General features: G+C 39.8%; 3 protein-coding genes across 4 annotated transcripts in view; 2 read left to right on the top strand and 1 right to left on the bottom strand.

Moving 5' to 3' along the window:
- Positions 1-9,630, top strand: part of LOC117428347 (peptidyl-prolyl cis-trans isomerase FKBP8-like) — a 34,067-nt gene extending 24,437 nt beyond the window's left edge. Inside the window, exons 5-8 of the mRNA XM_034047229.3 lie at positions 278-447; positions 710-787; positions 8,602-8,739; positions 9,064-9,630. Of these exons, the coding sequence (XP_033903120.3) occupies positions 278-447; positions 710-787; positions 8,602-8,739; positions 9,064-9,150 (473 nt within the window). The 3' untranslated portion in view covers positions 9,151-9,630. The remainder of the gene's footprint in view (positions 1-277; positions 448-709; positions 788-8,601; positions 8,740-9,063) is intronic.
- Positions 9,631-9,764: 134 nt separating this feature from the next.
- Positions 9,765-14,123, bottom strand: LOC117428571 (putative nuclease HARBI1). 2 transcript variants are annotated; one of them, XM_034047717.3, is made up of 4 exons: positions 13,937-14,123; positions 11,486-12,274; positions 10,982-11,387; positions 9,765-10,430 (listed from the first exon to the last, which is right to left on the bottom strand). In XM_034047717.3, exons 2-3 carry the CDS (start codon positions 12,171-12,173, stop codon positions 10,987-10,989), a joined length of 1,089 nt encoding a protein of 362 aa, XP_033903608.3. In that variant the 5' UTR covers positions 12,174-12,274; positions 13,937-14,123; the 3' UTR covers positions 9,765-10,430; positions 10,982-10,986. The 2 variants fall into 2 exon arrangements, with proteins under 2 accessions (XP_033903608.3, XP_033903609.3); XM_034047718.3 differs by having other exon boundaries at positions 9,765-10,328.
- Positions 14,106-17,057, top strand: LOC117427661 (small EDRK-rich factor 2-like). The gene is made up of 3 exons (XM_034045846.3): positions 14,106-14,228; positions 16,197-16,305; positions 16,614-17,057. Exons 1-3 carry the CDS (start codon positions 14,222-14,224, stop codon positions 16,678-16,680), a joined length of 183 nt encoding a protein of 60 aa, XP_033901737.1. The 5' UTR covers positions 14,106-14,221; the 3' UTR covers positions 16,681-17,057.
- The last annotated feature ends 550 nt before the right edge of the window (positions 17,058-17,607 follow it).

Below are 17,607 nucleotides of genomic sequence, written 5' to 3'. Positions count from 1 at the left end.
TTCTGAGCTCTGTTATTGAATTGAAATCATGATCTGAGGCTGTAGAATCCAAGTTGCCAGCTGCTTTCTATTACTTCCTGATTCCAGAGAAATCATGTGATATGGTGACCTAGTCTTGCTGTTCCTGTCTTCTTCATATTAGAACTATGACCAGCAGGTGAAGTCATCAGTCAAAGGGCACTACATGGTATTGAACACATCAGTGCTAATTGGACATGGTTTTTTACTCTGTGGCCCCGCTCCAGTAATACTCAGTGCCTCCCTCTGCCCCTTCCAGCCGCCCCCACCCCGGAGCACGAGGAGCTGAGGGGTGGCCGGGTGAAGTGTCTCAATAACCTGGCTGCTGTGCACATAAAGCTGGAGAGGTACGACGACGCTCTGGAAACAAGCAGCTCTGTTCTGGAGCTGGACCCAGACAATGTCAAAGCTCTCTTCAGGAAAGGAAAGGTGAGAATCTCTGTACTTACTTCTGTTTGGCAAGTTGCCCAAGACTGGGCTGCTGAGAAGCTTCGTTTAACACCAAGCTGCTTGTTCTGGGACTTGCTTGTAATACGCAGCACGGGCTGCTGGATAATAAAGTATTATTTGCCAATGGTCGGGAAAACTTGCAAGCTGGTTATTTTATGTAAATAATATTCCTATGCACCACAAGGAGAACCAAGCGGAATTCTTTGTTTTACATAATTGTTTTCCACCATTCTCTTTACAGTTACTGTCAGATAAAGGGGAGTTCCAGGAAGCAATGGAGACACTGAAGAAAGCTCTGAAGCTTGAACCTTCCACAAAGGTGAATAATCAACATGTTTTCCAGTGATCGCTATTTGCCCTACAACAGTGTCAAGAGTTCTGTATGCGTGTGCATCCACGTGCTTATGATTTGAAAAGCCTAAAGTCAGCAAATGCCAGGTGCTCACACTCCTGAACTACTGATCTGCTGCTAACACTCAAAACAGCATCTGAACTCACACACAGTATGTGGCTCCCAACAGCATCCTAGTTGCCATTTACATTACCTATGAATTCTGATGTTGCCACATGCTGCCATGTGCCATTAGAATGGCATTTTGCACAAAAGAAAAGTTTGTTGAGAGTTGTAATATTTCTTGATTTACAATGCAAAGATAATCAAACAGATGTTGACTTGAAAGCTGGGAGAGACACACATGGAAAAATCTTCTCCCCTACACTGGTAAAGACTGGGAACTGCAGCAGTAGAGGGCTCTGTTTTGAGGGCTCCAATCCACAGTATTTCTCAGATCTGGTTTGAAGGTAATATTATGGTATGTTATCGGTCTTCACCTCATGGGCCTGACAAGGAATTAAGAGCATGAAGGAACCTGTCTAAGTGATTGCTTTTTACACAAACTTGGGTTGTATTGGCCTGCGGATAGAATAGCTGGAACCTCTAAACAGAAAGGATCTGTCAGTGTTGGCTTGCTGGAATAGACATTGAGGTTTTGAATGAGCTCAACTGGGTGACTCTCCTATCCAGGAAGATGCTTTATAGTTTAGCAGACTGTTTATGATACAGAATTTTTTGAAAACTTTTAGTGTTGCTGTTGCACAATTGAGCATTCTTCTTCCTTCCCTGTTTTAGATGCTAAAGTTGACCCAGCGGGCTACTTCCATTTCACTTCCACTAGTGTCCTCTTCTCCATTTTATTGTGCTTCACCTGTTAAAATTGGATTTCCATTATCAATGTGTTCCTAATCCGAGACCAGCAGATAATGTCATCCACGTCACAGGACTAATACCAACAGGAAAGGTTTTGAGTCTGTTTCAGTCAGATGAAGTGACTTCAAATAGCAAATTATTTCCATCTGATAAGTGACATCTTATCAAATTTGACTTACCAGACTTTAAACTGACTCCTGCATCTGTTCGGTACAAGATTGCTTGGACTGCTATTTTCAGAAGGAAAGCATTTTATTATTTTTATTTTTTTTTGTGACCCGATTGAGATAGACGTTTTCCTGCTTGACATATTATTCCATTTAAATTTGAAAAAAAAATAATTCTGGTGGTAAACAAAATATATGTTTGATTCATATTGCTGGTTTTATGAAGCTAAGGTTATTGTAGTCATCTCTGAAAATGTGCTTTTGTCTTTACACTTCAAATGACAATTCCAATAATGGGAAAGCTTACAGCAGGTAATGTAAAGAGCAACCTAATGAATCATACATTTCAATGTGCAGAATAGTAACATCGAATTGGAATTACAGTAACTTTACAATAACATGCATCTAGGAATATGCCTAATGTCATGTCATTGCGTACTCTTATTGTATAAGTTATCCAGTGCAGTTTAACATACTAATTGTTTTTGTTCTATGCACAGGATGGCATCGGTAAGATGACCAGATCTGTAGCTGTTGATTTCTTATATGTTTGGTTTATAATAGATCGGTGTTGCAGAATATCAGTGCAGAGGCTCCACTAATTGTGCACTGGCATGTTTGCTGTCTGCATGAAAACAATGTAAGTGGGAATTCAAGCCTGGCCTGTCAGTTAGCAATCTGACCCCCGCCTGTGTCACGGAACAGGTCACTGTTCTTACCAAAGGGGGTGGTTCAGAATGTATGGCAGCTTCCCTGCTGCCAGTGGTGAGGCTGGCTGATGTCCAGGAGATAGAAAATGCAAGTCTTTGTGTATCGGAGATCCTGGGGATTCCTTGCTCCACCTCACCCGGCACACCCATATGAGAAAACAATACATTTAAAAATGATGATATGCAATATGTTAGCATGCACGTTTCCACTGTCTATGTGTGATGTACACGGCCCTCCAACAAATACTGGACACGGGTTAGGGTGTTGTGAAACTCTTCTTGACTCATATTTTCATATCTTAGATGGGGTGGGAAGTAAGGTACGGCTTAGCTCAGTTCCAGCTGGGTGCTTGCGTATCTTAGTCTTGCATTACTGCAACAAGGGAAGACAAGGCATTCATTATGCTGACCTAATTGCAGAGCTGGGGAGCAATAAGGCTTGAGGCGATGGGCCAAACGTCTCCCACCACCAGTGTGCAATAATCAGCAGCAGAAGAAGAATGTAACCAATTGCAAGCGCTGCAACTTTCTATACTCGCTTATATTTTGATTTAGTCGAAACACTACATATGTGACTTGATTTTTCGCTATGATTTACAGTCTATTAATCAATAACAATGGCAAGATACAGACCATCCATAATCTCCCTGATCATCTGTAACTGTAGACAACTGAGACTACCCACCTGTGTTGTTCCCTGTGGCTCCAGTTTCAGCAATGCATGCCCTATCCTGTTCTCTAGGCTTGTTATACTTGCCAAACCACTTTTCTCTAAACCACAGCAAATGGAACAGTAGTTCGGGAATCTAATTCAATTACACATGTCGTTTACTCAGGCTGAGGGTGTTTTTGTTTATTTAAAACTTTGATCAGTTCATGACAAGATGGTTGGTTCGGATAAAAGGTCAGTTCAGAATACCGAATAGTGAAGAAAACTGTCTCGGAAGAGCTGAACTCCAAGTGACAAGAAAATGACCGGACGGCCACTGCGAACTGCTCCCACCAGCTGTTTCATTGTTAACTTTGATGGGTGCAGGATATAAAACAGCAGTCTGCACTGGGCACAGACACTGCAATCTGGTTTTATGCATGGCAGCCTGCCTCTTTAAAACAACTTTAATCCACCTACATCCTGTCCTGATAGTTAGATTTTTGGACTCCATTCTCCATTTCTTGTGGAACTGGGTAGCTGAGTGGTTTTGCATTGGTCTAAGTCAAATTCCTAGTGGAATACATGGGTTAGACTCCCAGAGGCCATTCATTGCATGGGCATGTAGACCAAACTAACCTCTCATTGCAGTTCTTCAGTATGGCGTTTACTGATACAAATATTCCTCTCCAAAAAATATTTTAATGTCAGAAAGCTAAATTAAAATCTAAAAGGACTTCAATATTGCTAAAAGTGTAGATAAGTTAGATAATCAAGTTTTACTTTGTTGGTTAGATTTCCTTTAAACAAACCAACAGAAACCGTGTCTCCCCATAGTCATATTTTCATAGCGTTTCCAAGACAAACCCCTTTGTTTGTTCAGCTTGTTTTTTAATCGTATAAAAAAACAATTCTGCACCCTTTAACGCTTGGTGCAGAGGAAAGCTTACAGGTTTTCACAAGTTTAACATTCCTAAAATAAAACACTAACATGAAACAGGTTGTTTCCATTACTTCACTGCGGTATCCCAATGGTTTGTTATTGTTGCCAATATAATAGCTAATAAAACATTGTTTTGCCAGTGTCTGATTCCTCCTCACACCCCCAGAGTCTACATTTGTCATCATCACTAGCAGTCTGTGTTAACCACCAATTAATATAGCAGCAGAACATGAAATCAAATGCCAATCTGTAAAGAGTCAACAACTCAAATAAAAAACAGTTGGGTTAAAACAAGATCGTAACTCTGCAATGACCAAGCATTTTTAAATAAGAAAAGCTACTTTAATTATGTACTGTAACTAGATTCTATTTGTTGAACAAAACACTTTATTTCCCCCTGTCCAATAACAGATATAGCATATGAAAAAGTCTGGCTTGTGAGGCTGGATTTATACCAAAAAAGAATAATATAGAGGGGTGGCTAACCATTGTATCATAAGTGATACAGAAATGTGCATTACAGGGTTAAGAAGCATATCAGCCAAAAAAAACAGCCAGCGAAAGAAGGATGGTTTGAGATAGAGAGAATCTGTAGTGCGAGGGGAGCTTCAGATAAGATTGGGAACGATATACAAATCTTTTGCATGGCTTACGATAAAAAAAATAAAAAAAATAAAAAAAGTTTGCAACAAGTTCCCAACCTTTATCTCTTCCCAAACCCATCATGGATTTACATTTAGTTATCTGGTTTTCCAACTGGGAAACAGTATTGGGGCGAACAAAGAGTCGCCTTGCCCAGAAAGATCATCCCTTGGAGAGAGATCATTCTATTGGTATTTAGACAAGAGCAAGCTTTAAAAATCAGATAAAGTAAATATTTAGTTGTACTAATTTCTGAGTCAAGTAAGTCAAGTACACAAACTATGATGAAGTAGTGAAGAGAGTTTCAGTTGAGAAAATCCAGGGGCAGCGCTGGCAAAACATGGAAACCAGATTAAAGAAAAACAAAATCTTCTATTTTAATAATAAAGGAAATTCAGTTCAGTCCTCTACCCTCAGAAAACTTTTGAAGGCAAAATATATATTTTCTAAACACAATGCTTTCCAATGCGTTAGCTGACAAGCCCGTGGATCCATCAGTCCCTGGGCCATGCTGGCTGTTTATTTCCCTTGCAGCGAGCGCTCGCCCGGGCTGAGGGGCGTCTGTATTGTTTCAGTCTCATTGTATTCAGGGTGTGGACACGCTGTGTGTTTTTATGAGACGCTCTGTCAGTTCTCAAACAACTTCCTTGCCTTAAGAGATGCTGCACAAAAAAAAAGAAAGACGCTGCAGAAATATAATTTTTGGATGTGTTTTAATATTTATTAATTGATATTGCCATAATTACCCTCATAAAAGTTTACTATAGTAAAAGCACAGCAAAGTGTAATAAAGTGTAGGGAAAGCATAGTAAAGCATAGGTAAGCGAAGTATGGTAAAGCATATTAAAAAAACATGGCAAACCACGGTATGCAATGTTAAACGCATAGTATAAATGGGAAAAGCATGGTAAAACTGAAAAACTACTGTGCAAAAGTCCATGGTAAACTTCTGAAAGTTATCCCACTGCAAGAACTCATCAAATTCTGGTATTCTGCAATAACAATTGTTCTCAAATGAACTAGAGGGTACTAAAAACATATAGCAGAGTCTTTCTGTGAAATACAGAGCATGTATATATATATATATTTCCCAAATTTTACACTAACCTTCTCCTTTCACAGATCACTACTAACTTAGAACAACATGACCTAGAAGAGAAGTATAATTATTGTGATTCTACATATTATACAGTTATGCCATTTAGATTCAACCCTATATTTTGCTGAAGTATAATTACTGAAACATATCTCTTATTTCAGGGAAACTCATGTCGGTTAGGAAAACCTGATGATTGCAGCCGTGTAAGGGGATGATGAATCACAAGACAACAATAAACGTTTTGCATTATAGTATACTAAACTGCTGTTTCAACATTTGGCCACCATGCGATTATATATATATACACACATATATATATACACACACACATATATATACACACATATATATATATACACACATATATACATATATATTGTAAATGAGCCTTGCGGCTCAGGTTCGTTTTGCCCTTTAAATTACAGACCCAGACACAAGACTGATGATTTTTAGCGTGTTTGTGCACTTTTATTATTTACAATAATAAAAGAAAATAAAACAGAAACAAAAACCTAACTCACTCAGGAGCGATAACTAAACTTTGAAGTGAACTTAAACTAACACACTGGACAGCTGAGCTGTTTACCAGGGACAAAACACAAAATAAATTCAAACACAAAAGTACAAACACAAAACACAAAACACAGTACCTTTCTCTAACTCTCTAACTCTAACTCTCCTCTGTTGATTTATATCCCTGCCTGCTAATTGCAGGCAGGTGATAATGATTATAGGCTGGAGCCAGGTGAACCCCATCCTGGCTCTCTCCTGTGGCATTCTGGGTGTTGTAGTCCTGCAGGTCCCTTCTTGGACTACACTTTTTCTCCTTCCCCCCTATTCTGCCACTATATATATATATATATACACACACACACACACATAGTATACATTTGCACATTCTCAGTTGTAATGTGTTTCCATTTTGCATGATACCAAACTCTTAATTTCTTTCTTATGTAAATGTAATCTGTAGTAAACACACCCACATGTAGTAATTTCATAAGCAGCCTCTCATTTTAGAAATCCAAAACAGCAGCCACTGTAGAAGTTTGTTTCTGTTGCCAGCATTATGATAATTTGGGGTTCATCATTAAAAGTGCTGCGTGTTTGGCAACCCGCTTAATCTTTCTTTCAACAGCACTAAAATATACAGAGCTGATTAAAGAGAAGGAAACAAAGTGAAACAATAGGGGCTTGAAATAGAAAAAAGGCAGAGCCCAGCTATTTTGTGATTCATGCCAAAGACATTCAGACAGAAAGACAGACTGCGGGACCCCAAACCTTAAAATCAAATCGACGCCAACGTGCTCTCTGAAATCATGGTACTAACAACAGTCACAGTGCAGTGCCTGTGAATATGCACTGGAGAGGCTCATTCTAAAATACAACCTAATTGAAAACAAAAACTAAAAACATAGTGTACAGTACAGTGTGTATGTGCACCTCTGTAAAGCAGAGCCACTCAGCATGTAGAACTCCACCCTTTAAGAATCTATATCGATTTGAAAGCAATTGCAGACACGTTTTCTGAGGAACAGATCACTGGCCTTCTTCGTTACTGCAGGATAAAAAGAGCCTGTGCTAGACTGAAAAGAACTGTTAAACAAAGCAACGACTATAAATACTGTAACCCCCAGCCTACAGGAATCCCTTTCCATTGCTATTGCTTTCCCTCTGCTGCTCTCAACTTGAGCACATGGATAGTCACTGTCTCACCGTCTCATTTAGGATGTGATAAACATCACATTACAAGAATGGCAACCTATCTGACCAATCCTTCCTTAGAGACTGAATCCTCCACCAGCAAGCCTGAGCCAGACCTGCAATCCAGGGTAGAAAGGTTCATGACAGTGCCAACTGTATAGTTTGAGTCTCAGATTATACAAGCAATATCAATATATGTTTAACTGCACACTCTGTAGTAAAGGGGAGAGTCATCTGTAGTTGCGTAATTTAGCACAAAACAAACATTTCCAATAAACTCTTTACTGTTATGAGTATTAGATTGCTTGAAGTTATGGATATGCATTCTGCAAACTGCTGGGAAAAAAAGCAAAAACAAAAGGCAGTGTGTGTCAAACAGACATGCATAGAGCAATTTGAGAATTTTTAGTATAGGTAGAAAGTCTGTACAGAAGTTCTTAGCTTTACACTGCCACCTGCTGGCTGGTTAGTCTACAACAGATATATTTGACGTATATAATTTTACTACAAGCTACCTTTTGAAAGATGTAAGTTTGCAAATATTGTGACAGGTAAATGTACCTGTCAAGCTGGTATTGTCCCAATCGTGAATCATGATAAGACAGCCTTTGTCTGTATACCACAAAATTTGCCTGCACATGAAGTTCACTGTATTACTGAGCTCTTCCACAAAAAAATTAAAAAAGTAATTTGCATGCTAACTTCATTCACTTTCAATAATCCCAGGAACTATAAAAACCCTTTGTTTTGCATTTTGAACATTATTATTCATGAATTATTGTCAGCTCCCTCATGTCCCCAGTCATGCCATTTCACTTGCAGATGCATTCATACTAAACATGGTTAACAAATCCTATAAAATTACAGGGACAATGCAGCACCATACCAGATTGTAAACTTGCAAATGAACAAAAAGTTACCAGTAAGTAACAGTCGCACTGTTACAGCCACACTGCTGCATTTCTGGAGCTTTGCAGAATTGTTTTAACAGTGTATGGCATCTTGTTCTTAGGCTATCCACCTTGAGCTCTCCAAGCTGGTGAAGAAGCAGACAGGCGATAATGAAACGCCAAAACGGAAGCCGAAACCAACCCATAACCTTGGGGAAAGCCTCGCTCCATTCCCGAAACCACTGAAAAAGAACCCTTCAGTAAGTACTGTGGCTACCAGCACGGTGATGGAAACTATGAAGTCCTTTACCTGCAAAATTCCATAAACCAATATATGTGTCTTCCAGCTCCAAACTACCTGTCCACCATTCACACCCAGATCTGAAACACAGCAGAACATGCATTCAGCCACATGCTCAATTCTGAAACACAGCAGAACATGCATTCAGCCACATGCTCAATTCTGAAACAACAGCTCATTAACACCCATGAGCAAAAATAGGCGGATGTGTTTTTTTTGTTTTGTTTTGTTTTTTCCTCTCTAGTATTTTAATAAATGATTTCCCATTTTCTCTTTTGTACAGGGAATTCCATGGGAGTTGCTGCTTGCTGCTATAGTGGTGGCTGTTGGCACCTTAGTGACATCAATGATCCTTTCAGCAAGAAACTAACCGCTTCCCTTAAACCCAACGTGAAGGACGGGTGGTTAACACGAAACCTGCGAAACGAGACGGACATCTGAAGATGGAGGCCATAGTGTGGGGCACAGGACCACACGATAAGAGCATTTGGTTTAAATCCCACACTAGTATGAGCCATTTTAACATGTCTTCTGGAAATACCATTTCTCACCCGTTTTGGACATCAGTGTACAGCAGCTTGCTTGCATGAGCTTGCTTACAAGACATTACGGTAAGGCCAGACCCCAACCATCCTGGATGTTTAACCGTAATGTCTGTAAAACAAACCCAGTTCAGCCACTGACGATTCACTGTTAATTTAAATAAAAGTTCAGATTTTATTCAGAAAATGTTTATTTCTAACTATATGTAGATTATCAAAAATAATTAAATAAACCGTGTTCCTTTAGGCAAACTGGTAGCAACAAAACAGTTCCAAGCTGTTTTCTTCATATAAACAATAATAATGAATGTGTGTGCTTGCCTTCTTTACAATCTAGAATCTAAATCCATCTCTGACTAAGCTGTGCTCTGATTTTCCACACGTTTGTCCTATGCTTGTATAATGCTTTGCCACACTTACCTGTGCATTAACATACACCTTCAATGTGCTTCACTACACACTGCAAAACAATTAGATTGCGTTTCTATTACAAAACACAACAGCTCATACATCAGCTCTGTCCACTAAAGTGCAGTGTTACCTCCCAAAAAAGAAAGGGGGGGGTTGTTTTCTTCATTGTTATCCTTTGTATGCTAACTTTTGTTCAATTAAGACAATGTGTTGTCCCAGAACTTCATTAACAAAGATTTGCTGAACATCAATAACCAATCTTTGAAAAGAATCCCTTAAGCGAAGGGCACATCCCACATTAAGACTAAAATAAACATGATTTCACTCTTTGTGGTTAAATCACAGCTGAACTTTATTTCACATAATATTCACTGAAATTACACCGTTGGCCATTATGGTAAGATCAGAGAAAGAAGTGTGGGTCCAAAACGCTGTTCTTACAGGGGCACATAAGTTAGTGTGCATCTGTATTCCCAAAGATTATGGAAGGAGTGATTGGATAAACCAGATGCAGGAGCCTTTTTCACATGCAGAGTTCAGACCTCCTCTTACCGTCTCTCACCAGGCAAGACTGCCCTGGACTTGAGGGGCTGTCCTGCAAAAGGGCATGGCTTATTAAGAACACATACCTTCCAAGGACACATTGCTCCGCTGACTAAAGTCTGAAAGAGTGCTAGAGACAAGACTACTGGCAAACCTAGAAAAAAAAAAGACACAGTTTAGATCTGAATTCACAAGCTCAAGCTGAGTCATTGTTACACTGTTACACTTTCAATCCCACGCCTCCACCTCCCTCTTCCTGGAGATCACAATCAATAAAGGAAGCCCCTTCCAGTGAAGGCAGTGGTAAAACACTATAACCTGTTGAGGTTACTGATATTTGTAAGGCACTTTGTGATGACTGAGACCATTGCGAAAAGTGCAATTTAAATGATATTTTGTTTTGTTCTTGATTAGAGGTGCTATATAAATTATGCAATAGACAATAAAAGGGATTGATTTGATCACCACCACCACCCCCCCCCCCCCCCCACCCCCCCACGCAGCTGTGGATTATCGCAAATCGACCGCAGATTGTTTTATTTCTGTTTAGTCTAGACAAAATCTTGCAGAATGTCATTGTTGTAAAGTTTTAGCAGGGTAAAAAAAAAAAAAAAACATACTGCACACACTGAGTCCGGGGAACGCCAATGATTACTTTTGTAGGGATTCACTGAAATGAGCCACATGGCTTTCTTGCACACATACCTGTTCTATGAGAAATGGTCTCTAACGAGCTCCATTCTGATGCTTGCAGCCTCGCTGGAGGTGTTTTCCTCAGGCAGCTCTTCATCTTCATGCGGTGACAGGCTCATGTCCTCGTCCTCGTTTGGGGTTTCCAGGCCTTCGTCGACATCTACTAAGATGTTGTGCCGAGTTGCGATATTGTGCAGAACGCAGCAAGCCAAAAATATCTGACAGACCTTTTTGGGACTGTACTGGAGCACCCCTCTAGAACGATCCAGGCACCTGAAGCGAGTCTTTAAGATGCGCTTGGTCTTGTCAATGACAGCATGAGTAAGCTGGTGTGCCTCTTTGTACCTGTGTTCCGCTGGACTCTCGGGGTTAGGAATGGGGGTCATTAACCACGGCTTCAAGTCATAGGCGCTGTCACCTGAGCAAGAAGAGAAGCACAGAGCCTAAACGGTCATCACTGTTATTATTTAAAATAACCAAGAAGTCTATCAAATACATACAAACTGACAAACTTACCAACAAGCCAGCAGTCACTGGTAATTTCCGTCTCAAATATCTCTGTTAAACGAGACTTTGATAAAATGTAAGCATCGTCGGCGCACCCAGGGTGGTTTGCAAGGACGTTGGTTATGATGTTCTTGGCGTCACAGACTACCTGCACATTCACCGAGTGGAATCCCTTGGAGTTTCTAAAAGCAGGCTCGTTTTCGGTGCGGGCCCTGATGGCAACGTGTGTACAGTCAATAACGCCCAGGACGTTTGGAAACTGCGCGACCTTGTAAAACTCCTCTCTGGTTTTCTGCATTTGACCAGAGTTCAAAGGGAAGCAGATATACTTCTTCACTCTTCTGACCAAGGCCTCGGTGACCTCAGAGAGGCTTTTACACATAGACGCCTGACTAATTCCAGTCGAGCCGCTGGCCGCGTTCTGGAAACTACCGGTGGCATAGAACGTCAGAGCAGAAGTCATTTTTACCGGCACGGGCAAAGCATAATTGCTGTTTCTGTGACACTCCAAATCCCCCTTTAACTCCTCACACAAGTCATATATGAACTGCTTATTCAGACGAAAGCGGTCAAAGACTTGTTCTTCCGTCAGACTGAGAAAGGATATCCGAGGCCGGTAAACTCTGTTTCGGGGATAAAACCTCCTCCGTTTTTTTCTCGAATTCAGTGCAGCCAGTACCACCATAAGATCAGACATTATTTTACAGAAGTCTCAGGTTCAATTTCTTTGGTGGAAACAGCACACACCATGCCAGGTCAGAAACAGCCAGTGTGTGTGTGTGTTGGACTGTACAGGGCCTTGGAAGAGAGAAACAAAATAACATGTTAATATGATTATTTTCTACTGAAATAACAGAGCTAGTAAGCCAGGCAACCCAAGGGGGGGGGGGGGGGGGGGATTTTATTAATAATAATTATTATAAATAATAATTATTATTATTATTTTAGTCATTTTGTAGACGCTTTTATCCGAAGCGACTTACAGAGTCCAAGGTGAACTATGCATTAAACTACTGCAGTCACTTACAATAGGGCCTTGGTTTTACATCTCACCTGAAGGACGGAGCACACGAAGGTCAAGTGACTTGCTCAGGGACACACACAGCGAGTCAGTGGCTGAGCTGGGATTGAACCCAGAATCTCCTGGTAACAAGCCCCTTTCTTTAACCACTGGCCCATCAAGCCTCCACATACAAATATGACACAAACTGACTTTATCCTAGTATCCCTCTCATTACTTGTGTGTATATTCCACGCTGCTCATGTGTTAGTAGTGATTGTTCTGGGCACCAGGTGTTCAAGGTACGGTTTATAATAAAGGTCTACATGGCATGTTTCTCGTTTTCCACCTTCACAGTATCAGATACTGTAACAATTTATGAGAGGGGAACAAAACAAAGCAAGCCATGGCGATGTGGACTTCTCCCTTCACTGTACAGTACAAGGGCAGACTCTGTGACTCCCTTTACAAAACACTTTGAGTCATACCTAATAGAGAAACACAAATAACTGAGTGGGTGCAAGTCTAAAGACAACGTGTGTACAGTCAATAACGCCCAGGACGTTTGTGACCTTGCAAAACTCCTCTCTGGTTTTCTGCATTTGCTAAGGGCTCATAGGGAAGCAGATATACTTCTTCACTCTTCTGACCAAGGCCTCGGTGACCTCCGAGCCGCTTTTACACATAGACGCCTGAGACTAATTCCAGTCCAGCCGCCGGCCGCGTTCTGAGTTAGACCGTCATGTCAGGTTTCATGAGTTCAATGAGTCACTCCTCTTAATAAAAACAAAACCATATATACATAAATAACTGAGCCGGTTGCAAGAGCTCAGGCATGTTAAATGACAAGTAGGTATTGTAATAAATGCGCGTTTATTCCTTAATCGCCATGTAGGACTGAAGCAGAGAACTCGTGAAAAGAGACATCTATATATTATTAATGTATTTGTTTATAAAATGTTATGAAACCTGCAATGCAGGTTCGGTATAAATACATTAATCGTTCCGTCAGATTTATTTAAATAATTAAAACTACTCCATATACGGTAAACATTAAACATATTTGAAATACAGGTGAATAAAGTGATACTGACTCCTGTTAACGGTTATTTATTTATTTATTTATTTACTCCAGTTTAATGGATGTCTGGGATTTTTATTTTACATATATAGTTTTAACAGCAGTTAAATTATACAGCAGCCTTATATTTGGAAGTGTAACTAAAACAAGAATGTGTTGCATGGATTGGGGCACAATAATATCAAACAGGCTGCTGTTTATGAAAGTCCCAGCACTAAACAACGAGAGACCCTCGGACTCGTCACACGGGTCACCATTGCCTGTTCGTTGCTAGCAGTCCCCCGTCCTGCATCAAAATGACCACACTGCGCTGTTTCCAAAGGTAAGCAACAAATGTCATTAACACAGACGACACTCCCTAACGTAAACAACCCCTTACCTGTGAATGAGTTTCCCAAACAACGAAAAAAAAAATTAAATTCCTGGAAGAAAAAAAATAAAAAAAAACATGACCTAGCAACAAAATCCCTAACAGTAGCCAATCAGAAAATCAAAACCAGATTCTGACGCTAGAAGGGTAGCCAATCAGAGCGAGCCATTGCTAGAAAGGGACGGTATGAAGACATTGAAATATCGCGTTGCTGGGGTGCTTTGTGGCGTTGGCACGACAGAGTGAAATCCCGTGTGGTACGTTAACGGGAACTACAAGGAAAGAAATTAAAAAATGACCAGTAAGCTTTTATTTTTGCGTTTCTGTTACTCATGTTTATATTACATAGCGCTTTAACTGTTATTAAAATGCTTTGCTTCTCACTTATTTATATTATTATAACACATGCAAGTTAGATAACTGTGTTTGCTGAGCTATAGGGCTTCCAGTGTGGTGGTAGAAGTTAGGCCAAATACTGGCGTCGATTGTCAATAATATATGTATTTTTTTTTTGTATTTCGCACTAGTCGTTTGGAAGCCGATGAAACAAAGTGAAAACTTTATTTGTTTTTTATAAAGTATCATGCGAAATACTTCACATTTGAGAGGATTGTCTATAAACGACTTTGGAAGAAATAGACAACGAAGTTTCTGGGAGTAGTGCTCAAACTCGCCGGACAAATCTATATTATTATTAGTATTTAGTTTACCCTAAGCAGGTATTTGAAAGTCTGCAAACAGCAAGATATGCTCTAGTTTGTGAACATGCTGTAAATCGTTGCGTTTTTCCCGATATTAACTATCTGGGTTGAAAGGGTTGTGATTTGTTGTTGTTTTTTTGCGAATGAAGTGCTTGCCTGTGCTGTGTAGGTTAGGCGGTGGCGCTGCAGCGCCCTCTTTGCCACGTAATCGAAATTTCTAGCACAGCCTGTCCGTCTGGATTCCGGCATGTCAATGTTGGCAGCCCGCACAGCTCTTGACTCCAGTAGCAACGCTGTCATTTTAAAGTTTGTTTTTCAGAACTATTAGTAGGACGTTATCCTACCAGTTCCCAGATGTAATATATGTGTGTGTGTGTGTGTGTTTGTATTGCAACGTTTTAAATGTGCATTATTGTTTTGAGACCGTTTGCATGTCCGCTATGCATTGCATTATATTCTTGCAGGAACATGTGAATGTATTGCATATTCCTTAACGTCTTAAGTAATACTAAAGAAACCAAGTCAAGTTTAACATGCGTTTAGACAAAACTGTTCTGTTCACAGATTACATGACCACCATTACAAGAGCACACGATCTTGCATTCCAGCATGAAAAATGTGTATACGATTGGCTGCTAGGATGGCGTTTGTTTCGGAAAGGTTTTGAGCTTGTACTAATCGTCTGTGTAGTGTGTAATTTTAGAAGACTGCTTATGTTTCTGTGCCGCTCCGCATTAAATCTAGCATAATTGGGTTAAAACGGATTCAGCCCAGCTGGTGAAGTACAGTACTGGCTTCTGGTGGCTGCTTATTGTCTAAATCGGACTAAACTAGAAGTCTTGTACATTGAAGCGGCACAGACGAACTTTAACGAACCAAGAGGTGGCAGGGACAGGCACTGCGCCTCTCCTCGCACTCTGAGAAGCCCTGGGGTAGACCCATTGTTCTACACAACTTGGGCTTGCACTTGGTATGAAATCCGAGCTCCCTGGGTAACAAATGTACCACTTTCATGAAATGTGCTCTTAAGCTGTGCCACACTTTTTCGATGAATGTATTGTACTGTTCTCTGTGCTTTTTTTGTTTTTGTTTTTTTTCTTTTAAGTAGACCACCAGTGTATCTGGCCATGTGATCTACTCCTGAGTACTCGCAGTTGGCATAGCCAGTGATTTAGGCATTGGGGTGTTTCAGATTTTCTTTTCTTTTTATTTTATATATATATATATATATATATATATATATATATATATATATATATATATATATATATATATATATATATATATATAATATATATATATATATATATATATATATATATATAATGTGTGTGTTCAGGTAGCAAGTCCATTTAAAATCACCTTGATTTTGAAGCAAAGAGAAATAATCTTAAACCCAGTCTTTTAATTAGTAGTCTTCTCTTTTTTAGGATGCAGAGAGTGTTTAACAACAATTAACATGTGAAGGGAGCTAGAGAGTTGGAAAATAAAAACTGAAAAGTTTGAGATGTAAAGGGTTTGAGTCAGGCTATTCCCATCATTCTCTCGTTCTGGTGTCTTGTTCACAGGGGGAAACCAGCGTGAACTTGCCCGTCAGAAGAATGCCAAGAAGCAGACTGACTGCACCAAAGGAAAAAGAAGTGACGATGGCTTATCTGCTGCTGCACGAAAACTGAGGTATTCAGGCTGCTGGTGCTCTTGTTATATTGAGTACATAAGCAATGTCGTACAATAGCCTTGGATAAACATGTGGTGGCAAATAATGACAGATCCCCACCAATATATATAATAAGACAAAAGATGCACTCCTCTGCATGGACTAGTTTTCTAGTCATGAATAGAACTCTGAGCTTGGTTCTGTTCGCTTGGAAAAAATAGTAAATGTTTTGGGGGGTGTCTCCACCCCTCTCTTTCAGATAAATGGTGTTGTACAGTAAATGGCTTTTCCTGATAAATTTGTAAGCATGTCCTTTTTTTGTCTCTAGGGATGCTGAGATAATGCAACAGAAGCAGAAACAAGCCAAGGACAAGCCCCAGGAGAAACCCAAATAACATGGCAAGAGGACTAACCATCGCTTACAAGAGAAGTTTCAATCTCCGACACAAGCTTCCTGTCGGATTTCATTTTCCTTTTGTCCAAGTTCCAATATATAGATTTACTTTCTTGTAATTCCTATGGGAGGATTATAGGCTGTGTAGCTTTTTGATGGTCTCTTTCTGGCTTGTAGTGTTTTAACTGGAGCAGTTTTGAATTGGGTGCAGCACTTTGATCAGCATGCATGAGCTTCACTCTTCCGAGCAGTATTTACAGTGTAAAGTGAGAAGAGCAGATGCCCCTGCTTCAATCTATATAACAATCTTGTATTTTTGTATCAAAGTTTGCCTCCCACTTGAAGTTTATTTAATAAAACTCCTAGCTTTTTAGTTCACCTGTGGTCTTGCTACTCGTGTATAAAATTGTCATTTTGTAAATGGGACTTTTACATGGGATCATGGTATCTGCCATTGTGGGAAACTTCCAGCAACCATAAGATGAAATGGGTCTTTAAAAGCCAACTCCTGTTCTTTCTTTGATTACTAAATGCAGTATAGATTTTAATCTGTGGGTCTTTGCAACCTATATGGGGCTCTGTCTGACTTACCCCTTTTTAATTACATTTTAACTGCCTCTGCAATAAATTAGGAATCCTTTACACTAAAGAACAGAACCTTTTGTTCTTGGTTGAATTCATAATTGGTAGTTTTTTCAGAAGATTTTCATACCACCTTTTGAAAGTAAGAAATAATGCAAACTAGACATGGGCTAATCTTGATTCTGTATGAATCGAGCAGTAGGATAGTGGTATTGTATGGTAGCCACAGATATTGAAAACTGTTTATATGCTTGGGTAGTTTAAAAGACTGGAAACGTAACTTTTTTTAATTTTATTTTTGGGGGCAATGCAGATTTTTAAGCGCACCCTATTATGTCAAACAAAC

This window comes from Acipenser ruthenus, chromosome 21, assembly GCF_902713425.1.
Source record: "Acipenser ruthenus chromosome 21, fAciRut3.2 maternal haplotype, whole genome shotgun sequence".
Lineage (NCBI taxonomy): Eukaryota > Metazoa > Chordata > Actinopteri > Acipenseriformes > Acipenseridae > Acipenser > Acipenser ruthenus.
Note: the sequence above shows the minus strand (reverse complement) of the source record. Positions and strands in the feature narration are given on the sequence as shown.

Bases quoted from the DNA above. Each gene is read 5' to 3' on its own strand.
- LOC117427661 (XM_034045846.3), top strand. The intron at 16,306-16,613 runs GTATTCAGGCTG...TTTTGTCTCTAG, and splicing joins GCTGCTGCACGAAAACTGAG to GGATGCTGAGATAATGCAAC.
- LOC117428571 (XM_034047717.3), bottom strand. From the start codon at position 12,173: ATGTCTGATCTTATGGTGGTACTGGCTGCACTGAATTCGAGAAAAAAA. The intron at 11,388-11,485 runs GTAAGTTTGTCA...CTTCTTGCTCAG, and splicing joins CAGTGACTGCTGGCTTGTTG to GTGACAGCGCCTATGACTTG.